The sequence below is a fragment of the Carassius auratus genome, chromosome 45 (assembly GCF_003368295.1).
Source record: "Carassius auratus strain Wakin chromosome 45, ASM336829v1, whole genome shotgun sequence".
Lineage (NCBI taxonomy): Eukaryota > Metazoa > Chordata > Actinopteri > Cypriniformes > Cyprinidae > Carassius > Carassius auratus.
This window is the reverse complement of record NC_039287.1, coordinates 7,092,125-7,119,727: the sequence shown is the minus strand read 5'-3', so window position 1 is coordinate 7,119,727 and position 27,603 is coordinate 7,092,125. Positions and strand designations below refer to the sequence as shown.

Here is a 27,603-nt window from a genome sequence, read left to right as displayed (position 1 = left end):
GGTTGCTTGGAAATCTAAATTTTTTTTATTTTATTTGAAGGAATTATGTTTTATCATGTGTGCATGTATGCATTGTATGTGCTTGCACATATGCATGTGTACTTTGGGCTTTGTTTATGACATTGCTTATCTAAATGAGTCTCAAGTGTGTGTGTGTGTGTGTTTCCTCCCTGCTGTTGTGCCTTAATTTTTTCTGTTAAGTACCGTCTAATGTCCAGTTTTCTAATGCGTTCTTATCTCTTATGTTCTGTAGATGCTCCAGTCACTAAGTCTAGCTCGTCCTACTCAGGTGCCCCACGCATCCAGAGACAGGAACAGGTCATTCACCTTTCACCCAAGAAGGGCAGCCAGGTGGGTTCTTGACTGTTGCATATAACCACACTTAAACCACTTCACTAAAGGAGCTTTAAGTGCAGAGTGTGATTATTCAATACCACACACATTAAGTATTATTAGTTAAACATTAGTTTATTAACACCAAGAAGATATGTTGGTTAGAAGGTTACTTGAAAGTAATCCTTTAAGACTGAAATCCACTGAAATAGCAACTGGGTCAATAACATATACAGAAAGTTCAAAATTTTGGGGTCAGTAATATTAAAAAGTGACAGCATCAGTTTCCACAACAAGATTAAGCAGCACAATTTAAAAAGATTAAGAAGTTAATATAAAAAATGTTTTTTATTTATATATATATATATACATCAAATCATCAAATTTGAATGATTTCTGAAGGATCATGTGACACTGAAGACTGGAGTAATGACTGCTGAAAATTCAGCTTTGCCATCATAGAAATAAATTTCATTTTAAAATATATGAAAATTTTTTACAATAATATACAATTTTGAATTGTGATAATATTTCACAATATTACTGCGTTTTGATCAAATAAATGCATCTTGAAAAACATTTCCAAATCTTATTGGCCTCAAACTTTTGAACAGAAATGTATGAGAAAATGTACTCCTTGTATTCATGTTGATTTTTTTATGATTTTGAGAACTTTTAAATCATTTTCAAGAAAATCACTGGAATCAATAGAATCACTCTGACAATGTAGTGTGGTGTATGCATTAAGTAGAACATTTTCCTAACAAAACATTTTTTCTAAAATACATGAGTTTTAAAATACTTTTTTTTTCAGTGTAGAACGTGTTTTTTTATATGAATAACCTGAGCTAACCTTACCATGTCTAGATGTTTTTATCCAGGCTGCTGAACAATAAGCATGTGTTTAATAGCACGTATTCATGAAGGTCTCCAGGGATCCTCTCTATGATATCATTTCCTCTTTTATTTTTTGTGTTGATTAAAAACTTTGGTCTGCTAAATCACAGTTGATAAACAAAATGTTAATATTAATGAGCAGTTAAGCATTTTTGTTTATTCTTTATTTTTTCTAAGAAATTGCTCATTGTGGTGGGAAATCTGGTTTGCTTTGGTGCAGCTCTTTCTGAATATATGACCTTTTCAGTGTCCATTTCCTTTTTCTTACAGTCTGAGGGTCCATACTCCCAATCTAGCAGTAATACGCTCTCCAGCACCGCATCTAGTGGGGGTCACAGCGATGACAAGTGGTATGATCTGGGCAGTGGAGGGATGGGAGACCAGCCGGACTCTGAGCCGAATGGACTGGGTGGTGGGTATCTGCAGGGTGCTTCAGCCGACAGCGGCATCGATGCCACATCATACGGCCCCACCCATGGCAGTTCCAGCTCTCTGCTGGCTGTGGGAGCTACTGGTGCTAGAGAAAGAGCTCCCTCACCCTGGCACAGCCCCACAGAAGGGGGCCGCAGGGTGCTTGAGAGGTCCCCTCCTGTTGCTGAGTCCCCAGTGTCCCCTCCAGAAGGGCCCCCTACTACCCGAAGCCCACCGACCCATCTACTGGTCCGGGATGGCAGTTCCTACAGTCTGGGTGACATGGCCTCTTATTCTAGGTATGCATTTTACTATGGTATTTTTTTAGCAGCAAAATTCAGTTCTCTGATATCCTGTATCAAATGTTTGTACTAGGAATATTTTATACATGTGTACTTTATATACATATATTTACTATAAAGTATGTATACTTATTTTCTGAGGTAGTCTAGACATATTTTCCCCTCATCTGGCTCTTCCTCAGCACACGCCACTCTGTCAGCCCTGCCGTCCTGAGCTCTAGCCACAGCTCCCCACGTGAAGAGTCTTCCTCAGCCACCTCTCCCTCCTCCTCCTCCTCCCAGAGCTCAGTGTCACCTGGTCCTAAGAGTTTCTATCCGCGCCAGGGGGCCACCAGCAAATACCTGATTGGCTGGAGGAAACCAGGCAGCACCATCAACTCTGTGGACTTTGGGGACACACGCAAGTAAATAAAGGAGCTTGGCTGTGGGTGTGATGGATGGCTGAAAGATGTGTGACTGGATTATTAAGGTGTAAAGGAGTAATGTTTGAAAAGATAAACAAAGGCACAATTTCATAAATCATAGACTAGTTGCAGTCCTGTTTAATAAATTTTTCACAAGTGGTTTTATATACAGTTAGGTTTTGATCTAGTTTTGTTTTACTCTCTCTGACCTTCCTCTTTAGTGGCAATAAATGCATTATCTTTTTGTCAAAAAAACATAAAATATAAAGCTTTTCCTCGGTGGCTCTTGTATTTATTGTTTGTTACCAATACATGACTGACACCTTCTGGAGAAGAAGAGTAATAACAGTGAAATGAATTCTGTCCATAGTGGTCCTGTAAATATGGAAATTGTTGCCATAAAAAAACAATCAAGTATCTTATGTTTTAATTATTATAATTTTTTCTTCAGAAGACCACAGGGTGAGGGGACAGACCCCGGGTCGTCTCAGTCCAGGCCCTCTCTTAGGGATCTGCACTCTCCTCAAGCCATGTGCAAGTCCACAGTGGAAGAAGATCTGAAGAAACTTGTGTCGCTAGAAAGTCCCCCATCCAAGCAGCACAAGGACAAGGTCTGTCAACTGAGAGAACTATAATGCTAAGCCAGTGTGCTGCATTTTTGAATATGGTTGGCCAATTGCATCAATGGCCCTGTTTACATCTGGTATTAGGGATGAATGATTAATCAAAATTGCAATATAATAGTTCTCATTTTAAAACATTAGCAGAGTTCACTGCACAACTATAATGATAACTGCACAGAGGAACTTTTTTTTTTTCTTAGCCAGAACAATAAACATTTGTTTAGCAACAGATGACAAAACTACAGCACACACTCAGAATAAAGAGAACATTACTGTGTGTTGATATGTTCACGTTTGTGTAGTTATCATTATAGTTATCTTTATGGTTATTGATCTTGGTGTGAATGGAAACAGATCATCAACCATATATCCCTTCCCTCCCCTTCTCTTCCCTGCAGTCCTCCTCAGGTCCAGTGAGCTCAGGCAGGCGTTCTCTGCACCGGACCCTTTCAGATGAGAGTATATACCGCGGTCAACGGCTGCCGTCTCTAGGAGATTCAATCCTGGAGCAGGCTCTGGCCAACGAGGTGCTCTTCAGCTGCTCTACCCTTCCACGTTCCCCAACCACCCGTGGCGCCCCACTGCGCAGACCTTCCTACAAAATGGGCATCAAGATGCATGGTGAGAATACCCATCACAATTGGGTCAGAGTGCTGTTACAGGCTGGCACATTCTATAGAGGTGTCCTGAAATTGCTAAATATCATAGAACAAGCCTGTAGTCATCAACAGGGGGTCCGAGACATGACTGGAGGGGATCTATCAACTATTATTTGATCTCAAACAAATTCTTGTGGAAAAAAATGAGACAAACAAACAAACTTCAAAGCTAAAATTCAGCTAAATGTTTTATTGTCTGGAAAGATTTGTACTTTTTCACTGAGTACTGTGAGTTATGAAAGTGCATTGCAATGTAGTTCCGTTAAAGTTGATAGTTCTCCTCTAGATTTGCCCTTCATGTTGTGTAAGATCCACACTCCACAAGCTCTAACTGGGCAAAAGCACACAAATCACACACATGCACACGCAACACAACACCTCATGGTTTCTCATTGGCTATGTGTTAGGTGACCTCTCAGCGTCTGACACCTCTCTAGCAGACCTGCACGAGCGACAGAGGCCCCCTCCTCCTGAACTGGGTCTCATGCCCCTCCCGGACACAGACACAGACAGCGGCCTGGACTGGACCCACCTCGTAGATGTTGCCAATGCTTTCGAGGGTGAGAGAAGACCACAGCGCAGTGAGCACGTTTCTCTTCTCTTTCTCTCACCTCCTCAGCTTTGCACAATCCACCTGTCCATCTTTTTTTCACCTAGTGTAAGGGCACTTTCATATTGATTGTTTAAGCTACACTATGTAACTAACGATTCATAAAATTAGCTTTAGCAAGATAAAGTGTAGACCATTTTATTCCAAAGATGAAAAACTTGCCATGACTGTCATTACCACCACTATATCCTGCCGGTATTGACACTCAAACCCACAACCTCTGGGTTACAGTTCTGACTCTCTAACCATTAGGCCACGACTGCCCTAATGAGAGTGTGAAAAGTGTTTTAAGGCAATTTAATAACAGATCGCAGGGCCAAAAGTGGGTACTGTATTTTCCAGACTATAAGTCACACTTTTTTTCATAGTTTGGCTGGTCCTGCGACTTATAGTCAGGTGCAACTTATTTATCAAATTTAATTTGACATGAACCGAGAGAAATGAACCAAGAGAAAACATTACCGTCTCCAGCCGCAAGAGGGCGCTCTATACTGCCAGAGATGCTGCTCAGTGCTCCTGTAGTCTACACTGAGCAGCATAGAGCGCCCTCTCGCGGCTGGAGACGGTAATGTTTTCTCTTGGTTCTTGGTTCTTAATAAATGCGACTTATAAATGTTTTTTTTCCTGGTCGTGACGTATTTTTGGACTGATGCGTCTTATACTCAGGTGTGACTTATAGTCTGACAAATACGGTAGTTAAAGAAACACCCATTACTGGGTGTCAATAACTTGATATGACTTAACTTTAGAGTTATTTAGGCTTAGGTTAAGGCTTGATCCATTTTGTCATGTCAGGATTTGCTGAAATGTAAGGATTTAGAATGAGTGAACTGCTGTTATATAAATGGGAATGTCCCCTGAGGACTTTGACGGATGGACAGATGTGAAATCATCGTCTGTGTTAAGCTCGAGGTGCTGCTTTATCATATGCCTAATACTCTCTTCACGGTTAAATTAATGCTCTGCTTGTCATCACGTCATCATCTCTCTCTCAACTCCATCACACTCTTCTTCTTCATTCCCCTCTCAGTGCAGCGAGGGCTTATGTTTAGTTCTCAAGACGTCAGTCAGAGAGGAGAGACTTCACTCAGTCCTCAGCATGTAGAGCTGCAGCCAGTGCCACACACCCGACTCTCCCCCAGGTACATCCACCATCAAATGTGTTCTTTTTAATTTTTTTGAATGTGGTTTCTTTGCACGTCATCCATTTTGTCCTAACTTTGGTTCTTCTGTCAGTGAGGGGCCTTCAAGCTACAGTGGCAAGGTTTCTCAGCTGGAAGCTCTGGTGAAGATGTTGCAGGAGGACTTAAAGAAAGTGAGGAGAACTTGTACAATATTCAGAACAACCTCTTTGACTTCTACAACCCTAGTAACTCTGGGCGAGTGTATTCGCCCTCAACCTTATCCTTCTCTCACCCTGTTTTTCTTGTCCTTCAGGAAAGGGAAGAGAAATTGAAACTGCAGGCACAAATTAAGAGGCTTTGGGAGGACAATCAGAGGCTGCAAGAAGAGTCTCAAAGCTCCGCTGCCAAGCTCAAGAAGTTCACGGAGTGGGTCTTTAACACCATCGATCTGAACTGAGCCATCTGCAGAAGACAGGCAAGATCAATAGACTTCTCGAGGACCAGACAGACGTGGAAGAGACTTATACTCTCTCAAGTGAGAACGGATAGAGAATTGTCCGTTCACAATTCAACATAGTTAGATGTTCACATTAGCATTCCTTTACAAACTATGAACACATCTGTGGTGATAATGACCAATTCTGACATGGATCAAATTCAAGATAGGGAAAAAAAATACAAACATTTAGCCCATTTCTGTGATGACTTCTCCTCCCTAGATCCCCCGGGACATCATTAGAAATGCCCACAGGAGTTTCTAGTAACTGACTGTGATGCCAGCCTCTGCCTTCCAGGCTGTTTCACTTTTGTCCCTCCTGTGCCCCACTTAGCCGTGACAACCTGACATTCGGTTCCAGTCATTTGGATCGTGCTATAGACCTGCCCCATGAAGACCCCCTGCCTCAGAGTTCTCTGCTACACGACCATATTTCAGCATCCAGCACCATGTCGTAACATTTCACGGCGCCTTTGTGGTTTTGGAGTTTGCTTTTGTCCTCAACTATAGAAAGCCTGTTCTGCAATGTTCTGGCGAAACCAATCTACGAACTTCATGTGCCACCCTGCTCTTCAGATACCATTTGTGTTTTAAATGAAGGAACACCATTTTTCTGAGGAGGCCTGAAGTGATTTGCTCATAATGAAGTCAAAATTTGTGTTGTGATGTTTCATCTCAACATCAATGTAAGCAATAGCAGGGAGTCGGTCTAAATCCTTGTCCTGAAGACTGGACTTGCAAATATAATGACTTTGGCAATATCCTGCCTCGATTCCTCTCAAGTACATCTCAAGTCTACGGTACGAACGCTGATGATCCTACAAGTCTGGAACTTAAGGACAAGTTTTATTTTGGGAACAGTTCGGCTATTTATTGTTTATGGTATGATGAGTAATCAATTATGATTCTCTATGCGTGCGGACATCTGTGAATAGTGTTTAATTCAGAAGATGTCACTTCATTTGGACTTATTTTTTGGTATTATTTTTATTTCTAGTAGAGTTCTGCCTGAGCTGCAGTATTTTTTTGTTGTGCGAGTTGTGGTGCCCTAGTCTGCTATTGTGTTGCTTTAGTGCCATCTAGTGGTAATAAGTGATCGTCTCACTTGACTTCAGCTCTAATCTATTCCAGTTTGGTTTTCTATGTTGCCTATACACACCCATATTGATGGAAACCTTCCATTCAATCAAGAGATAATGCTATAAAAGCAGATACACAGGTATTGGATTCAGTATCAGGGATGAGAGGTTTTCAGAGAAAAGGGGAAAAAAGGAAGGAGAAAAAAAAAACTAAGAGCAGTTTCAAAGATGTATGTGAACTCATTACAGGAGACATGAGTTCTCATGAAAAATGCAATGGGCTGCTCACAGAAACTAGCCTCAGAAAGAATGCACTCATTTCTCTGGTGCTGGGGCCGTCATTGCACAGTAAGCGCAGAACCAGAGGGACGGCTTAGTTAAGAGCCTGGTTCACTGTCTGGAATCAATAATATTGAACGACTTCCCTGTAATCTCACACCCGGTTATAGCACTTTCCTCTTGTTGTCAGTTCCTCACTCCCTCGTATGAACATAGTGGCATTCCCAGAGCAAAAAGGTCAGTCATCAAAGATAAAAAATCCCGCCCTACTGTCACTGACCCAAGTAATGTATATTGTATAGATCTCCATGTTCTGGTTCGCAGGGCCTGTTTATACTGTTCAGGAAATGCTAGCTGGTTTCTCAGTATAATGAAGATGGGATCAATTTCTGGATACTTTAAGTATTATGAAGAAGATGTGCACAATGGATCTGGAGGTAACTATGATTTGAGTTTGTGAAAAGTGAGCAGTCATTATTGGTTCTGTTGTAGGAATCACTCGAAGTGTCTCAGAAAGTGCCTCCTGATTCCAGCAGAGAATGACACACTAAAAGTTGCCAAACATTTTGCCTCGGTCAAAAATCCCTGTAAACAGGGATGACCTGCACAACATGAAGAACAACGAGTTTATTAGTATCCATTCCAGGTTTTGTTTCTTTAGTCGGGAAGGTGAAACAAGAGCATCAAACTCCCTGACTGCAGAAAACACCACTGCCATTCACTCTCATATCTCTCCCCTCATTTTTTTTTTTTTTTTATATTCTCACATATCCTTTATCCTTTCTAAACACATAAATGGCTTTGTTCAAGGTAAATATTGATGAATGTGATTATTTTTGTTTATTAATTCTTTCTCTTTTCTCTTCTAATTTTGTTCTTAGCTTCCTTATTTAAATTTCTTTGCACACTTTTTTTTTCAGTTTTGTAGAAATCTATTGGTTTACGGACATGCATAAGCATATGGCTCTTGATGTTGTTTGTTGTTCTTACGTATGCAGTCACTTTTGAGAGAGACCAGGCTGGGATTGTTTTCCCTTCCTCGATCTCTTTTATATCGTGTCGTTAGACGTTACTCCATATATTCTCCATCTAAACTTTAAAGAATTGTGTTTTTAATGATGTGCACATAAAAAGGAGCATTACAATTACAAACAAAAAGTACTGTTTACATATACTGTTCATCTTCTTTGTAAAGTGTAGAGGTTTAAAAAGAGACTTTCCAGTGATTACAGTATTAAGGTTTCATAAATAAATAATAATAAAAAACTTGATTTGCGGTGCTGTAATTATTCATGAACTGGTCAAAACAAATGGCTCGTGCTTGCCGCCTGCTCTGAGGTGTAATCTGCCATTGCTTTCTGAGCCAATAAATTAATTTAAATGCCATAGTTGAATGTTCTTCCAAGTCTCCTTGTGTTTATTATTATTACTTTGATCTGTGTCCTTGTTTTATGTCCTTTTCTCCATCAGTGTTGTGCTTTTGTGGGAGAGGCTGATTTTTGCCATGGTAATGGTGACGATAATTGTACCTTGCAGTAAGTAATCAGCAAAGCCCAAAAATCCCATCTAATGTCAACGTGGCAGTAGCATCCAGTGATATAGCTGAATTTGCAGAATGAAGTCCGTTTTATATGCTATGAAAATCTTCTCTTTGTGGAAATGCTAATGTTAACCCGAAATGGAAAAGAATGTAAAGGGCATCTCTTACCTGCAGCGGCCTATTCTGGCCAGAAGTCTGTGCAGCTTTTACCGCACACGCTAGGAAAGTCAAATAACCTTGCTGGATTTTCATGCTTGTGGTAGAAGACATTTCTGATATATCAGCGAGCAAATGTCAATGGTGTTATTATCTGCCTCAGACTATTGAAAATGGACATGTAGAAGACTTGAGAGCACAGACCCAGACTGAAGTGGAGTGTCCTCTGCTTGGGATGAACAATGCAGTAGGGAATTTTCAGTGCACTTGAAATAAACATGTTATAGAACAAGTAGTGGGAGCAAAGGGCTTAGAGCTCTTCCCAGGAGAGCTGACTGTTGTAAATGCTGTCAGAATCCTGTGAGCTCTCCACTATTTGCACTAATCACAGAAAAGAACCAGGATAGAAATTAGATGATAATGCCATAAAAATACACCTCATATCTTCCTACTTCCTTAATGTTTAAAACCATTTTTGTTTATTGTTAATATATTGCAGTTTTTAGACGACCTTCTTTGATCACTTTGGTCACAAATTTTGTTGGGTTTGATTTTAGACTAATACTAGACAGCTCTTTATTGCTTTAGGCACAGTCAGACTCTAACACTTGACTTGTATTCTAAGCTTCCTGCTCTAATAATTGCCACTTACTCAACGTGCCCTTTCCTGCAGGTCTCTGGTAAGAAAGAAAGAACATAAATGCACAGCAAATGTAACACTCTTGTGACATGTTACCTAATATACATTGGAGCATTACTTTCAAGGCAGAAATCTCTCTAATTCAGTGCAAGCAAGGAGAAAACACTTGCACTTGCAACATATTCATCCTGCAGCTCAGTGGAAGATGATTTATTTTCTATATGAAATAGAAAACAGCAAATTTAGTGAGATGATTGTGTGTGTGTGCACGCAATGCAATTAGACTCCTGGAGATAGGGAAACACCTCTGTGCATTTCTTGCATCTCTCACTAGTCTAAATAATTAATCTAGCCTGGAGTGGGTGGGTTTCTGATACTGACCATTTGTGCTGATGCCGCTATGCGCCAATGTCCATTATGACTGTATATGTGTGTACACATGCCTCTTTGAGTGAGTGGTTGGCTGAATACATTTGTGATTCAGACATGATGAACAATTATTCCTCCCTAATGGCTTTTGATGGTATTGATTTCAGAGAAGCAAGCATTTGAGCATGTACTAATGCCTATTTGGAGCATCCGTATTTTGAATCACAGCATGGGGTAAGTTTATCCTCAAATGATATACTTTTGTGCACTTGTGTAAGTAAAGCTGTACACCGTGGTGCCATATTTATACAGCCTGAATAAAACAATGCAGGACATGGAGCCCCAAAAATAGTGTAGGAGCTGTGTTAACACCTAGGTCTCAGGAGGGGGCTGCTTAGAGAATGAGATAAAGGACACTTTCTAGTACTGATAAATAGTCCTTTCATGACTGTCCTCTACATAGTAAAGTATTTACTATTTGGTCAAGGGTTGATAACAAACACCCTTGCTGGAACACACACACAGACAGATATTCAAATATCAGTTGTTTCAGATATGTGTACTGGTAACTCAATCTGTGAAGTTGCGAGTAGCACTTTATCTTTCTATAAATTACTACTTATTGCATCATCTTTTATCAGAAGTTGAAGAAAATGTAACAAAAAGTAAAGAACAACTCCCAGAACTCCATAAGGATTTCCTGTGGGTAGGTTTCATCTCAGTTGTGCCAGAAGGCCAATTAAAAGCCAGTGGGGGAAAAGACAAGGGGGCTTTGGGTGTGAGAGTGTGTGAATATGTCTGGGACAGAAGAGGGGATGCTGGAGACAAATGAAGCAGCAGATTGCATGAGTGGACCTGCAGGCTTCCTCAAGAACAGGAGACAAACGACACACTGTGTTCTCTGTGAGGTCTCTGTGGTCCAGATGTGTGACATTCTGTTGTGGATGAATTAACTGTGTGTACTTGCAGTGCACATTTCTCCCCATTATCTGAATTGATCTAATCCATTTCTTATCCATGCAGTGTTATTAAATACCTATTTTGCAATGTGCAAATGTTATATCTACATTTCATAAACACCTTTTCAGACAGCATCTCACAAGTATGTGTTGTATTCTTTCTCTTTTGTTTTTTCTTTTATATTACGGCTCATTTTTATAGGATCCAGCAGTTCATAATTTTTTTCTTAAACCCTAATTTAATTTAACCTAAGTTTTTCTAATGAAGTCCTAATGAGAAAAAAACCCTGATATTATAGGTTAATTACTTTATAAAATGTTTGTAATCACATGACAGAAATTTTAATTGGTATGCCAGCAACAGCGTTTTCTCTTAATAAACAAATACATGTTTTAAAATTGCTTGCCAGGAACTACAGAGGGAGACACTCCACCCCCAAACCCCCACCCTCTTTTATTCTCCCTCCCTGCCTCAGATTCACACTCTCACTCACACTCGGTTGCACACATGCCAGGATCCTCACACTGTACCTGAGCACTCCACTCCACACAGCGACCACCCACGCTGGGATCCAGTGCGCACACGAGACGGAAAGAGTGGAAGGAACCCACTGCCTTCCACAGCTGCACCGATCCTTGGAGTCTCTTCATCATCTTCCCCCCACCAACACCCCATCATCATCACCACAGTCTATTCACGCCAGTTAGATCATGAACTTGCTCTTTTCGGGTTGCTGAGGAGGGGAAATCGAGCTCCGAGGAGTGGACGAGGCGGTACTTAAGGTAACGCGCTCTTCAGTCATCATGTGTGACTGTGTGTCACTGTAAACTTGTGTTCGCTGGCAGTGAATGATCAATTGTCATGTCCAGCGCTGGATTCAAGTGTCTCCCGAAGTGCCGGTGAGTTTGAAGTAAATCATCCTGTCGCCTCGCGCGCGCGCTGAGAGAGAGAACGAGCGAGCTTGTATTGAGTCTTGCGCGTGTCTCTCAGAGACAGGGTTGTTCTGCCTCCTATATTCGGCATCGCTCTGTGAATTGGGACTGGTGTTCCTTTGGGTATTGCGCTTTGAAAGCAGCTGTTTGACTTTCATAAATAGCTCCATATATTTGCATTGCAGTGTGGCTCTGGGAAATCGTGACCACGCTCAAATGAATAACATTTATACATTTAAGTTCGCTGGGGTTCATCCCAAACAGCTGTGGTGAGCGCGCGCTCCTCATGTGGACAGCGTGGAAGAGCATAAACGATTCAGGATTACTGAAAATAAGTCCACAGATGGTTTGAGGAGACCGAGAGCAGACACTTAAGTGTTTTCTGTCTTTTCTAGCGCACCCGTGCAGGTGACACACAACACAAGCCGATTAGACGCAAACAATTTTTATAATAATCAATCTTTGAGGACACTTAGTTGAATACCTTGATAAAATGTTAATTGTGGAAAGTCCATGCAGCTAAGAAGTACACAACTGATATTACTACACTGCAAGAAATCATATTCTTAATGAGATTCATTTTCCATTTAAAATATTTCTAGCGCACCCGTGCAGGTGACACACAACACGCAGCATACAGTGAAGTGAAGTGCAGCCAGTGCTGAAGACCAAATGCATGGAGTCTTTCTTTCTCGGTGTTTTTTTTCTTTTTTTCTTTTTTCTTTGTAACAAAGACACTGTTTTTAAGATGAAGATGGTTGTGTCCACTGCAAGACTCCTTAAAATAAACATATTCAAATAGTTTAATCGTAATGTTTAAGAATAGCACCGTTTATTTTTTAAATAGGCTATGCGTGTATTTTGAGTGTTTCATATTTGATTATGTAATGTAAAGCATAATGTTATAAATAGTGTTGAGACTCAAAATCCTCTTTGTTGTTCCAGTTAAGACGTTTTAATTCATTAATTGAATAACAGTTTTGTTCAATGTTCTTATATTTAATTGCTAGGCCTATTATTGCTGTATTATTGCTTTAGAGAGGAACACATTTGTTGGCTATAGCGAAAGATGTGTATGTCAACATACCTTCTCCATTGTGTGAAACTGAAAACTGATCCATTGTCTTCTCTGCTGACTCCAATTATGAGCAGTCGATAAATCGAAAGCTGAAACCCTCGGCGTGCTTGACAACCTACAGATTTAAGGTAACTAAATAAAGGTGGCCATAACCAATGATTTGCAAGGTATAATTTCATTAATCCAGCGCCAAGGTTTTTTTTTTTTTTGTCATTCAAGTAACTATGAGATCTGACAGTTTATGTCTGTTAGAAAAGGCGCGAATCGCGAGATCTCACCCGCTCTTTCTCCAAACATTATTAAACTGAGGAAGATTAAACTGTTTTAACCTTTTCTTTCTAGACATTTTCTATGTATACTTGGTACCTTTTTGTTGCACATAAACATTTTAATCATAGAAAGTAGCTTTTAAGATGTCCACAAAAGTCCTAATTTACTCACTCAAATCCTGCTCCAATTATATATTTATTTGTTTGTTTGTTTGTTCACAAAAGGAGATGGATGAAAGAATGGAGGTTATAGTTGTAACCCAAGTGACATGCACTATGTAGGATATTTAACTATCTAGTGTATGAGCTTAATTTTGTCAAAGAAGTGTTAGACTCTTCCTATGACTGAAATAAGTGCATTAACCAGGTATTTAAAGTACACATTTCTTGTTGAAATTTGCAGCGTGAACACACTACTTTCATTTAATAGGCCTACTTTGAAAAAATAAAAAATAAAATACTTTGAATAATTCATGTACAAAAGTTGGGATGCACCTTATAAATGTGAAGTTCTATATACTATAACAGCGGATCACATGAATCACCTTATAGTAGCATATTCTGTTTCAGTTCTTATACATTTTCAGATGTTTTCTCACACCATAGTGAATTACTGAATATGAACTTGATGGTGAAGTTCCAAACGGGAAAAAAGCATCATAAATTAGTCCATGCTTTTTCAAAGTCTTTGACAGTATTTTGAGGAACATAGTGCAATTCAGGATGTGTTATTGAAAATACTCCCCCGTGCTTTCTCAAATCTCATTCACCCTTTCACACCAACAACTGTAGATATTCAATTCATTGTCTGGGTGGCACAATTGAATCTATTCTGCTTGACTGATCTCTTTTCTGTTCTGTCTTTTCCCCACAGAGACAGAAAGAGAGCTCAAGAGACCGAGCATGGCCCAGGCCTCTCAGGACCTAGGTGCAGTGGGCGTGGCCGACCCAGATGAGGACTCACCCAACATGATTGCTTACAGGAAGGTACTGCTGCATTGCATTTAAATTTGATATTTGCATTTTATATTATTTGCAATCGTCAAAGTCTTTTCAGCAAGTTAATGCTTGAAAGGAAAAGGAATTTGGTCAGCAAATGTATATACAATGAGGGCAGGGACACACAGAGTCAGGAATATTGCTCTGTAGTGGATTTGAATTTGAATTGAGTTTTGAATTGAGTTTATTTGTCTGTTTGCTGGTGCATTGTCATCCCTTGATATTTATTCAGTTTATTTGTGTATAGAATATTTCATTTCGTTCCTGACCCTTATGGTCACCGTGAGTAAAGTGAAGTTGCCTAATCTTAGTGAAACTGTCTACTAGGAAGCATATAGAAAAGTGTTTCTTTAGAATGCAAAGAATTTCTGGATGTGCATTTATTGTACCATCCATGGCTCCAGTGATAAACCTCTGTTGCTATGTTTCTTAAGAAAAAGAGGCATACATTTGCCATGCCAGTTTGCTGTATTCGATCATGTGTGGTTAAGATTAATTCTGATATCAGGAGAAAATAGATGTCAGGGAGTGATGAATTTCATAGTGTTGGCATTCTTCAAAATCTCGATCATATCACAAACCGATACTAGCTTGATGGTAACCAATTTTCTCTCTTCGCTTGAGTTTTCTATAGAAATTATACTTATTTGCTTTATTTGCTTTTTTTGCTTGACCAGTTAGCTATGGACCACCCACAAGCAAGTCTTTTATTGGAAAACCAAGTGAAGCATATTTGATGCCAAATGATTAGCTTCTATCTGAGTGGAGATAATCAGCTCAAGCTGGCGCAAAGATATTGAGCCCAACTGTAGTGAGATTCAATTGCCAAATTGTTAGAGAAACTTTTCTTGTGGACAGTGTACCTTTTAGATTAAACAATTTTTATAATAATCAATCTTTGAGGACACTTAGTTGAATACCTTGATAAAATGTTAATTGTGGAAAGTCCATACAGCTAAGAAGTACACAACTGATATTACTACACTGCAAGAAATCATATTCTTAATGAGATTCATTATCCATTTAAAATATTTCTAATTTATTTGAAGAGCAGCAATGCATAAGATATTAAGACTTGTTTTCTGAGAATGCATCCTCAACATGAGTGTATTAAGTCTTATTACATCTGTTTTAAGTATAAACAAGTAAAAACATCTGCCACTGCAGTAAGACAACATGCACTTAACTTCAAGATGCAATCTATGAAAGTCTTTATGTTGTATTTTTAGATATTTGTACTGGAAGGTATGTCACAAAAGAAAAAAAAAAACGTGGTAAAAACAAATAATTATTGCAGCGTTCTGTAAATATTTTAGAAATGGCATTATAGTTAATATGTTGATGAATATTATCAGACCAGGTTTGGATGTTTTTATCATTAAAAACACAAGTCTGAATAGTTTAAAAGCCGTTTTCAGACTGTACAGTGCTTTAATGTACTTTAGTGGATCTTTGTAGTACTTCCTGTTATGACATATGGGGTTCTTAAGATGTGAGTGTGGTTGACACAGAAGAAAAATGTCTACAGTGAAGGCTTGGTGAGCTCATGAATAAGACATATTGTACAGCACGTTCCCAATCTCAGTACCCTTGCAAGAGTCAAGACATTTATTAAGAATATTTTATACATAAAGGAAATGCACTGAGAGAGGATATAAAGAGAAAGTCCATCTTGCTGTCAGTCATTTTAGGATTGCGTTGAACTTGTATAGGATGGAGAACACTGACCTGCAATGACATGATTTCATTGGCCCTTTGATTGATAGCATGCCGTTTCTTTGGGAACTTACTACCTCACAGGGATATGAGATGGGCACCAGATGGCTAGCAATATGATCTAGAACAATAGAAGAAATGCCCAGTGCATGAGCATGAGGTCACAGTGAGTGCCATACTTCTGTGTAGAATCCCATTAAAATGCCCAGTCAAGTCTATCCTGGAAAATTAGTATACTGTCTGTGTCTTTCTCGCTGTGATCCATACTCTTAAAAATAAAGGTTCTTTATGGTTCCATGAAAAACCTGTAACACATCTGCAACCTTTTAATTTCAGAAAAGCTTATTTACATTATTGAAATGTTCTTCAAAAGTGATTCTTTTAAGAACTGTGCACTGAAAGGTTCTTTCGGGGAACCCTGTTTTGGAAAGTTTATTTTTAAGAGGTGTACAGCGTTGGTTGACTCCTCTATTCCACACTGTTGAGGTGGTTGTTGTCTAGGTGGGCACCTCATCTCAGTAATGTTCTGCTTTGAGAGGAGAAACAAGAAAGGATAGCGTGTGCATGTGTAAACAGACACGATTAACCTGGATGTGCAGTGAAACAGGACTGACTTTGAAGAATTTAGCCATTAAGAGAGCATGCAAATCCCCACGGGGCGAACATCATTACCATGTGCCAGAGATGCAGAGAAAGAGGGTGAGACTATGGAAGAGAGCATTCAGTGGCTTGTGGAGACATTTTTCTTCCCAATATGCAACTCAGTCAGCCTTTCTCAAACTGATAGCCACCTCTGTGTTTTCTGTTCTGGTGCGTGAACACATGCTGTGTTCTTACAGCTTGAAAAAGACATTCTTCCCCCTGCATGGGGAATGACTGGAAGAAGGCTATTATTTGTTTCTAAGGAAATATAATGAGACAAAATGCCTCAAGGTTAGTCTGTTTCCCTGACACCCACTGACCCTTTCAAATACGTGCAGAACTAAGTGAGAATCTGATATGCTTATCTACAACTCTGTTGGGGCAGCAGAGTTATTCTGTATATTTGACTTCCCTGGCAACCTTCAAGACTTTATTGTATTATATAAATGTAATATCCTTTGAATGTTGTTTCTTATAGCAGTTCCCAGTGCAGCTTCATATAGTGAGATACATGGAATTGTTTGCCCGCCTCTGCAGAAACTTATCTGCCGGTTTCCCCCAAAACAGCAATTAGAATGGGAAGCTGTTCTTCCAACATAAGCTCAGTTGAAAGTCATCAGCGAGTCAATAATGTGTCTTTTCCCATGCTATTCTTCAATCTGTGGCATGTGCAATTTTTGATATGTATACAATATATAGCGCAAGTTTGATACGTATACAATATATATATAATTCATCAAAAGTGATAGTAACATATCATAACCAGAACACATAACCTATAGCAAATGGATACATTAGCCAGAGAGTATTGGGTTCTGGCATACTGGGGCATTCTCTATCAAGTGCAGTTTTCCAGCAGAAGACAACCAACAAATAATTATACACAAGATTTATGTCTCACTTTCATTTTTACAGCGAAAAAGGGCTCAGGCAATTTTCCTGGCCGATCATCTCAGGAAAACAAAGCTGACTAGGGAACTGCTGAAGCTTTATTCATTTAGTTTTAAGGGAACTGAGCCGTTGATTTGCAGGTAGCCGGAGATATGACCTGTGTGACTATCTGAACTAAGTGCATTTATCACAGTGCATTTTTTTACATGTTAGCTGTCAGTGTTATAGTCCACTGTTCACTTATTAAAAATAAGTTAGCCATTATATTATATTATATTATAAAGCAAAAGGCTTATTTATATAAATGAATTTGCCATGACTAGGCAAATTTTACAATCCAAAAGACATTAAAGACTTTTTTTTTTTATAGTGATTAATTGGATTGTACAAGAGTCTGTCCTTGGAGCAGTCTGGAGTTTAGTGTCCAGTTCAAGAGCCCAGTGGTCACAGAACAGCGCTGGGATTTCAGCAACTCTATTTTCTGGGTCAGACCTCTTTTGGATTAAACCTGTGTTAGCAAATTAGACGACCACCACTTCAAATTTGCATGTGGTTTTCCATTTCTGGGTCCTGTTTAGAGACCATGACAAAAACATGCTGAACGTTGCTAGATCTAATCAAGAGGCAACAAAGCAAATCTTTCACAAATCGTCTTTTTTTAAAATTGCAGGTATAAAGGATGAACCAGGTGGGCAGAAATATACTTTGGAGGCTTTTGAAGCTAATTATATCAGTGGAGCCTATTATCATACCATATTCAGCTGTAATTAATTACTATCATCCTTAGTCTGTGCTACAGTGGACATTTTTGGCATAGACATTTTTCACATCCGTAGTGAGCAATGTATTTCTCCATATTTGATTTGGTATGAAAATGAAGTGAGGGTAATGATAAACGAAGGGTGTGGATATGCTGAAGAAGAGCGTTCTTGTGCTGTAGTTGATAGATGAAGTGAGACGATTTATTATAAAACAGCAGTAGCTTGATGTGCTCCTCATTACCACTTCACACAAGCAGACAGAAAGGACACGTGCCCCAATATTGCTTTTTTCTTGTGTTTTTGCATTTGTATGTAAGCAGGTTTAGCTTTGTGTGTTTGTGTGAATTCTGACAGCTCGGTTAATTATTTCTTTCAAGCTCTCAGATGCTGCCTCCAGCTAAGGGCTCCTACCTGGCTTTTGGCACTAGCAAGCACATGCATGAGTTTGGTACTGAACCAGAATGCTGAATTTGTACAGAATTAGTTGTAAGGACTTTGGGGAAGTGGCAGGGATTTGGATCTGCTTTCAAATGTTTTTTTAGGAGAATTCAAGGGGGTCGCTGAACTGGATTAAACTCTCGAGTAAGCAATTATACAGTTTCATTTGAGGTCAGAGGAAGGTCTCATGTTTCATCCGTACTTTTTTGGATGTGTAAGCTCCTGCCTCCATCCCTGTGACGGCTATATATCAGGGCCATGGTAGTGCTGGCAATGTTTTTCTCATCCTTTTATTGGTTGTTTAAACACAAAAAGAGTAATTTAATTATTGATCTGATGTATCCCAGCAGAAAGCTTCAATATGAAGCATCCTAAATCTGTTTGACAATTTATGCAGATCGGCTGGTATGGACGAGCTGCATTCATTTTTAATTTCTCATTTGAATATTTATAGTAAATCAATTACTGAACCATATTAAAAGACAACAACCTTTGTGACCTATAGCTTCTAAAAATAAAGGGATAGTTCACCCCAAAATGTAAATTCTTTTATTATTCACACACCCTCATGTCATTCCAAGCCTGTATCTGCTTTGTTCTGTGGAAAATAAAAGAAAACATATTGAAAATGCTGGTAACCAAACAGTTCCATTTCCCATTGACTTCCATACAGCTGAACTTAATGGGAATCAAGCCTGCACCAACATGCTTCAAAACGTATATTTTTTGAGTTCCGCAGAAGAAAGAAATGCATTCAAGTTTGGAACAACATAAGGGAATTAGAGACAGTTTCAAGAATTTTCATATTTGATTATACCTTTAATATCACAATGAGATTGGTATCAGCAACTTCAGTTGTTGTGGTGTTTAGGCTCATAATAAGAAGAACAGATGTTAATATTGTTGCAGTATGCGGTTTTGTCTGGACCAGTCGCTATTGGGCTACATTAGCATATGGCTGTGTGCAGCTTATTGTATGCTGAAACAATCATATCATTTGCAGTTAAAAAGACCCAGAGCCCTACTTTCCAAGGTGTTTTTTCATGAGCATAATGAAAGTGACCATTTCAAAGGCAGCAGTTCTATGAAAATGGCATGAAGACCTTTTCATACTATGGGTGCGCACAGACTTCTTGTGAATCTGTTATGAGCCAGGCCTCACGCATTAGGTTTAAAGATTTGTATTGAAGGCTCTTTGGAACAATAAAACAATACAACTTTACTTACAATGCACCTCTTCAAAAGAGCACCTGGTTCTTCATGTAATTAATTGTTTATTGTCTAAAAAGATAGCCCACATGTTTTCTCAACCCCTTTGAGTGAAACTTTGATTCCAGGTAAATTTTACACTTAACCCTTACTGGATACACTTTCTGTATTTCAAGGAATAAATTTCCCTTTCTTCTCTCAATTAAATAAAAAAAACAATATATATACACATGTAAGCAAATACCCTTGATCAAGTAAGAGAAAAAAAATAATTTCACAGCTTAATCTTCAAATTTTGTGTTTCAGTACTTGAGGTTTCATTCACAAACTTGTGAATGTGGCTGAATTCAGTAATCACAACGGAATAGTTAGTCACTCAGTCTCTTCCAATTAGATCCTTCCAAAGAGAATTTTGAAATGCGCTGTTTGTCCTACTAATTTACTTTCCTACCGTCCAGTTCAACACAGCAATGCCGATGTCATTCAGTAGCACTTGTTGGAAACTCCTTGTGGCTCGCCAGTCCTTACTCCTTCCGTGAACACAAGAGTTTGGACGAAATCCAGAGACTCCATTCCGTGAAACATCGATCTCCAAACAGCGTCATCTCAGAGTTATCAGCACACACTCGATAAGGCAATGATGAACTCGAACCAGAAGTAAAAGGAAACAAGAAAAAAAAAAAAAAACCTGACCTTGAATAACAAGGTCATAAAATCATCATTAATATCATTTTCAGAACAAGCACATATAACTACGTCTAACAATGTGACAAAATCACAATTAAATTTTTTTCAAATGTATACAAAAACATAAAATGTATCCCATGTAGTCTTACAAGAGAAAAAAAAAAAAAAACGTTCACAATTAATTACCCAATAACAGCATCTTTTCTTATTTTTCACTTATGTGAACCTTTCACAGAGTAACACATGAAATAGTTAACTCACCAAGACCACGGATGAGATCGACTGTCTTAATCTCTTGTAGTTCAAACTCAGTTTCCACTCGTCTTTCACTCCTCAACTTCCTGAAATCGATTTTCGATCGAAAACGTCTTTTGCTTCTTTATGAAACGCTTAATTAATGGATAACACCCAATGCATTAAAACGAGGCCTCCTCTCTGCAATCAAAATTCAAAACGACTCAACAGTCTCTTATTTTTATCAACTTTGCTTCTAGTCTCGATACATCGTCTTTAAATGATTATCACTCGTGTTTTAATCAAATATTGCTACTTGATTAATCAATTTTTACATATCAATCGGAGAGAACTGAAACACCTCCCTTCGCTTCTGTTCCAACGAAGCAAGAGATATAAAATATGCTCTTATTGGCTATTTCAGAGCTCATGAACATAACTACTCCCAGCTCATCTGAGTGTTGGTAACCTGGGTTACACTTGGTACAAAAACAAATAGAATCCTCTAGAATTTCCTTGTTGCTTAACATTTTTCATGTGACTAAACTGTTATAACAAGAAAAAATAACATTATGCCTACACTTCATAAACCATGCCCAGTTCTACAGGGGTTATAGACCAAGCAAAAGCATAAGCACCTCTGTTGTGACTGCAATAATAAGTCATTGGGTGAAATGCTCTGGTGCGTATTTGTTCAAAGGTTTCTATTTACAGTAAGTTTTTGCGTGCGAGGTGTTTAAGTTAGAATTCACTCGCCTCTCAAATTGCCAGAGTTTTTTTGTGTACACTTGTGAGTCCTCTCATTAGAACTAACAAAGTGTACTGTACGTGTGATATAAAAAAGGAGATTCACTGTGCAGTGTAGAAAGCTTAATTGATTATAAAGTAACTTTGTGAGATTGTGATTAACTAAGATTGGTGCCAGTTTTTTTATGATTATAAAGGGAGCACTCTTTCTATGCTATATATAATCCATTCAAAATTTCAATAAAAGTTTTGCAATAAAATAAAAGTTTTGTTTTTCATGCAGCTAAGAATCCAAAGGCCATGTACATGCTACAAAGTTTCAGGAGTGACGTCCGTAAATGAAAGAGTTACTCTTGAAATTGTAATAAGTAATAACCATAGCAATGGATGTGGGGGAAAAAGTGTTGTGCATACATGTGCATTGACACTAAACATGAGTTGCAATTAATCAGCAATTCAATTCATCAACAATGCAATGATAATAAAGCAGTACATAGCTACCACATAGCAATTAAAATATGCAATACAAAGTATTAGCACACTAGCTTACTTACCATTATAAAAGTTGAGGGTGGCGGGTCTTTGAGTGCAATCTCCTGAGAACTTTATATTTCCACTCATGAAAACTCTTTTCACATCATGTGATTGAACTTGTTACACTTCAATTTAAAATGTGTTATTATTGGCTTCCTATTAAGTTACCGTTGTAGAGATTAGTGACCCTTTGAACTAAATGCTGCTGAATATGTGGGCTGCCAAAGTGTTTATCGACTGGATCAGCAGAGTTGACGTTCTTCGTTTTCAATAGTAAGTCCGCTCGTGACTCAAGAGTGAGAAAGATTAATATTAAATCTGTTTATCTTAGCAATGCCAGATTTCCTCACATTTGTTTGGCAAAGTACAACAGTAATCCATCCTGATTCTTACGTAGCTTTTTTGTTATGAGCAGTATATGGAGGCCACACTAATCTGATGGATAAGAAACTGCCATGCAAATAAACTACTGGGTCCCACATGGCGGTGATGTAGTTCAGTCTTTTTTTTTTCGTTTGCTCTTAGAAAAATACATTGTAAATGAGGAGATGCTACTGCAAGCAATTCATCATTAAGATTCACTCCGATTTACCAGTGCAAATAATGCAGAAAATAGTAAACAATGAAGCAGTAATTTAAATGATTTATTCGTATTGTGGCACATGCTGGAAAACACTACGTATATATACACATACAGTACACACACACACACGTATATTGCTGGACCTTATGTTTTCCATGTGTGTATGTGCGTATGTATTTTTTTTTCAGAAGGTGATATGGTACAGTTTATAAATGGCACTTAATGTCATAAGGTCAAAGACCTCTGCTCTCTGTTCTTAAGGAACAGCTCTAAATTAGGCCTGTGATACGACATCCTGTAACCTCAATGAGGAATGACAGATAATTCTGGGTCTTTTTGTTGTGGCTGATTGACACAGAGAATCTTTGTTTTCGTAAGTCAAGTAGATATATTGATGTTGTGCTGCAGTCAATGTATTGGCCACAAGCAAATCGTTCATCTTATTTAACGGAGACTCAAAGCCTCAGCGATTCAGAATGCAGAATGCCCTTGATTATGAATGTCTCCCTTGTCATCACACTCCCTTTTAAGTGTTTCGACTGGCAGACACCGATAAGGCCAGTTGCTGTTTGAGTTGATGAGCTGCAATCGAGTCCCGGTGGGCTGCTGTTTCTTTCAAATATAGGAGAAAAGGTGAGATAGGGAGCAGAAAAGAGAAAGGGGAAATTAGGTGAAGAGCACTGAAAGTGACATTTGATGTGTTTACTAAAGGCTATCTGACAGCATATAGCTCAACGTTGCATTGAAGGATTAGCATAGCAGACTTCGGCATTTTAACCATCCACACTAAGTCACAGCCTGCACCTTGTTGGCATTCTGAATACCAGCCGCCTACCCTCACCTGTGACCTTCCTGTTTAATACAGAAAAAGGCAGTAACCTAACCTCAGATTACATTATTCTCATGTAGTCTTCCAAGGGGTCTTCTGAAATCAAACCTATTTGAGCTCCTTGTGTAATGATGCATTTAATCCAGGTCGATTCAACAAGGGAAGAGCGCTGCTATACTGCACTGTCTCACATAGTCACGCCACAGAAACAAGTGCCGTAATCACAGAGAAAGTGCCAGAAAGCTAGGCTGGGTGATGGATAAATAATTGAAGTGTGGGATGGCAGGATTAGAGGCTGGCATTGAAGGGCGCAGCTCTGTAAAGTTGTGCGTGTATGTGCATGAATGGTTGATGAAGACAGCTGTGGGACAGTTTAAGAGCTCATTAAGATGCTTTTGCAGAGTCCATTGTCCATTGTGAAGAAAGCCTAAAGGGCCGTACACACCGGGACGAATATCGGTAAGACAGAGGAAAAAGTGCAGGCGTGAGAACCGCCTTCGGATTTCTGTGTGTTCATTTGTTTTGTGACATGAAAGTAGTGATTTTCTTTAGTCAATGATTTTAGTTGTCTGAAAATATGAACTGTATGTTTGTTAAGATATTGTCATCTGCTGGTATTTGCTTAAATAGTTCACTCAACAAAATAAATCTGTCATGTCATTTATATTTTTCCGAACCTGTATGGCTTTCTTTTGATTGGTGGAACATAAATTATGTTTTTGTAGTATACTGAAAGTGGGGTCCAAAATAATTCATACTAGACAATTCATTGTATGGGGAAAAATGTTTGTTTTTTAAGGCTTGTTCAAAAGGTCTTTTCTTAGAGAATAACATAAAGTCATAAAGGTTTGGAACGACATGAGGTAAAAATATCTGCCAATTTAATAAATGTAAATGATGTCGCAAATGCAAAGAACTTCTCCAAACTACAATCTACCTCCATCATGATGGCCCTTTTTGGAGTCATTACATTTGTAAACCTATGACTAATGATGAATTTATAATTTAATTACAGATGTTTTTTGTTTTTTTTCTGGCACAAGACCAGTAAGATTTCATGAATGAATAAACAAATCTGAAATTTCAATGGATAAATTTACACTGAATGAATAAAATAAGTTACTAAAAAGTTTAGTATGTGTCACTATACTAAATATTCACTGCATCTTGTATAAGAATAAATTGCAATGCTCAAAATGGCATATGCAATGGGCTTTTTTCGATATTTTGTTGAATGTAAAAAAAAAATACAAAAATAAAACAAAATTAAAATGTTAAAAACAAAACTAAGAAATCAAGTATCAAACAGGCTCATATTTATCCCTCAATAACTGTTTTCATTAAAGAACAAAGAATTAGAATTTTGAAAAATTCTGGAATCACTACATTTTTGTTATCCACAACATTGTAAGTTTATGCCTCTATTCTAGTCTACAACTTGCTTCTTGTCTCTCTTTTTTTTTTCTTTTGCTGTCACAGAAATGTTCCTACTTGTACTTCTGTACTGCATCTCCTGACTTAACGAATCATGCGTTCCAATAATAATGAAACGATTCTCCTCATGACTCACTGGTTGTTTGAATCTTCTCACACCCTGCAATTCGCCAAACTCTCTTCAAGTTAAAATGAATGCAAAAACCAAACAGGCCTTTACCAGTAGTCTTTGCCAGTGTGATGCTATATAGCCTTGTTTTCATTGTGTTTATACTTGAAATGCAATAAAAGAGCCAGTTGCATTTACATGCATCAATTAGACAGCATCTATTCGTTTACCAAAATGAAATGCAATCAGATACAATCTAATTGCAGTACATCAATAGGACAAGTGACCATTTCCTACTTTCTCATTTTAAGTCACTTACAAATGTTACCTGGCCCTAAGCCAAAATTAACACAGCAAATGAAATTTGACAAGACTATAAATTGCAATAACATCAGTTAAATGCACATCTGCCATGCCTGCTGCATACTAAATTGAGCATTAAAAAAAATCGAATTCATTGTTGAAAAAACACTTGAAGATTAATGATCCTAAATGCCTTTAGCAACAGAATGTACATCCCCTTACAGATCTGACTCCGCTTTCTTTCTCTGCTGTCAGATGTTTGTGTGCTGTATTGTTGGAGTAAGCCTATACTTGTTAGTTTGTACAGGATGATGGTGGGCATAATCATCCAGCTTTCTGTTTTTCAATTATTAATGATCCACTTAATGCTGAGGAAATATATTTAACGTTTTACATGTATTCATTTGACAGTTTTATTCTAATCATGGTCAAAGTATGCTTTTTATCAGCTTGTACTTGACCTATTTTACTTAATGCTAATGAGAAGATCATTAAAGGACTTCTACAAAATTGCAAATTGGGCGTCATATTCATGAGGGTTCGAATACAGTGGTTGAAAGATGGTCCACAGCTCCCTGCATGTGAGTCAAAAAGCATGTGTATAGATGATTGACAAACAATCCAAAAGGCTTATCCCACTATTTCAGTGTTCCATATTAACAGCAGCTTAGTGCAATGACTACCTCCAAACACTAAATCACCATATCAGCTGTGTCTTCCTCTGCGTCTGAGAGTGGAGGTAAAGCGGAGGCGCTCTGGGTAAATAGAACTGTCATCTCTCCTTAAACAAAACCTCTACACTCAAGGAGGCTTGCGGTAATGAGCCTGTCAGTTTTCCTTGTCGCCCTCGGAGGATGCCCGTGTGTCAGCCCTAATGAGGGTGCTTGTACCAAAAACAGGGCTGCAGCAAATGCGCCTCACCTTTTTTTAAACTGCTTCCACAACTGCTGTACTTAAGCACTGGTCCTGTATTTAAAGGCGGAGGAACCGGTCTGAATCACTCGTCCTGATGATTATAGCATTGACTGGGGGTTTATTGTCAGCTGGTTGTTATTGGAGGTGATGAGAGTTTCCGCCATCACATTATGGTGTTTTGTGAGTCTGATGTGATGAGTGAGAAGAAAGCTTTTTCATGTAACTCTCTCAAGGCAGTGATTAATTGCTTTGATAAGACCTGCTGACTTTTGAAATTCTGCTCTTGTTTCTAATAACCACAGCGAAATGGCTTACGGTAATGTTGCTCTTGTCAACTGGGAGCATATTGTGTCATGGTTTTTTTTCTTGCTGTAGACTGTGTGCATCAAAAGGGGTAACTTATTTGTCGACAGTGTTGGGTATAGTTACTTTGGAAAGTAGTTAGTTAGGTTACAACGTTACCATCAACTAAAAGTAATCAGTTATGATACAGCGTTACCTATTCATAAAAGTAACGCGTTAGAGTACTCATGCGTTACCAAAAATTAAAAGCCGTTTGCAGCGGCTCACACACGACAGACACAGCCCCCGGCCCCTTTAAATGCACCTAGAAGTCTTGACTCCCGACAATGAATAACGTCAGTCATCCGACTAAATTAACATTGCAGGATAACAATAACAGGAAAGACAGTCAGCAATCGGCTATTCCACATGGTGTTTTATTTATTTATTATCACAGAACATATTATTAATCAAAATTCGCACCTAACGTTACCCAGCCCGGGTAGCCTAGGCTACTGTATATTATGAGCACCACAAGATAACTCCTGATTTTTCTTTAACTTTAAATAATGCAGTTATCAAAGTACAAGTATGCTTACTTGTAAACACAACCTTAAACAGGCTTGCAGATTTAAATCCATTTAGAAATGATGAACAACCAGCCAGCCAATGATCTAACAGAAATTAACAGCTGCCTGTCAAACAAAAATGATAACAAACCGAATTAAATCCTTCACTGCCACACAGGCAAATGACAATCGCTTAATAGCTGAACTAATTATTATTAAAGTGTCACTCACAGTCACAAGCCTAAATTCGCTTTAACACAGTCCTCTTACATTTACTCTTCAAAGTAGTGATTAAAACGTAGCGTTAAATTTGAGGTAGAATTTTTGGCGGTCGACAGAAGCAGAGTGTGCATTTTACCGTTATGTTCTTTTCTTTTTCGTTGACAAATTGAAAATAATGTGCGATCTTCCATAAACCAAAAGCTGTCCTCCCTGCTATCTTGCCGGGAGTTCGAAAAAAAAAAAGCCCCCCACACACACAGGGTCAGGCGCAGGGCACAGACGCATCACAGCCATTGACTTTACTATCACAGAGCTTCGGCTCCGCTGATACATCCGCA

The 27,603-nt window shown here is 38.6% G+C and overlaps 2 protein-coding genes across 10 annotated transcripts in view; both read left to right on the top strand.

Annotated features, from left to right (window-relative positions):
• Positions 1 to 8,615, top strand: part of LOC113063071 (signal-induced proliferation-associated 1-like protein 1) — a 79,688-nt gene extending 71,073 nt beyond the window's left edge. For 4 of the 7 annotated variants that reach the window (XM_026233232.1, XM_026233234.1, XM_026233233.1 and 1 more), the window contains 9 exons: positions 254 to 351; positions 1,501 to 1,940; positions 2,126 to 2,347; positions 2,799 to 2,958; positions 3,369 to 3,591; positions 4,037 to 4,210; positions 5,270 to 5,381; positions 5,476 to 5,554; positions 5,677 to 8,615. In XM_026233232.1, the coding sequence (XP_026089017.1) occupies positions 254 to 351; positions 1,501 to 1,940; positions 2,126 to 2,347; positions 2,799 to 2,958; positions 3,369 to 3,591; positions 4,037 to 4,210; positions 5,270 to 5,381; positions 5,476 to 5,554; positions 5,677 to 5,820 (1,652 nt within the window). In that variant the 3' untranslated portion in view covers positions 5,821 to 8,615. The remainder of the gene's footprint in view (positions 1 to 253; positions 352 to 1,500; positions 1,941 to 2,125; positions 2,348 to 2,798; positions 2,959 to 3,368; positions 3,592 to 4,036; positions 4,211 to 5,269; positions 5,382 to 5,475; positions 5,555 to 5,676) is intronic. The other 3 variants (XM_026233238.1, XM_026233237.1, XM_026233236.1) reach the window with 3 other exon arrangements.
• A 2,738-nt stretch (positions 8,616 to 11,353) lies between these two features.
• LOC113063069 (regulator of G-protein signaling 6-like) overlaps positions 11,354 to 27,603 on the top strand; it is a 58,863-nt gene continuing 42,613 nt past the window's right edge. For all 3 annotated transcript variants that reach the window (XR_003278625.1, XM_026233231.1, XM_026233230.1), the window contains exons 1-2: positions 11,354 to 11,664; positions 14,036 to 14,148. Coding sequence is in view for 2 of the 3 variants with exons in the window: in XM_026233231.1 (XP_026089016.1) it covers positions 14,065 to 14,148 (84 nt within the window). In the remaining variant the exon portion in view is untranslated. The remainder of the gene's footprint in view (positions 11,665 to 14,035; positions 14,149 to 27,603) is intronic.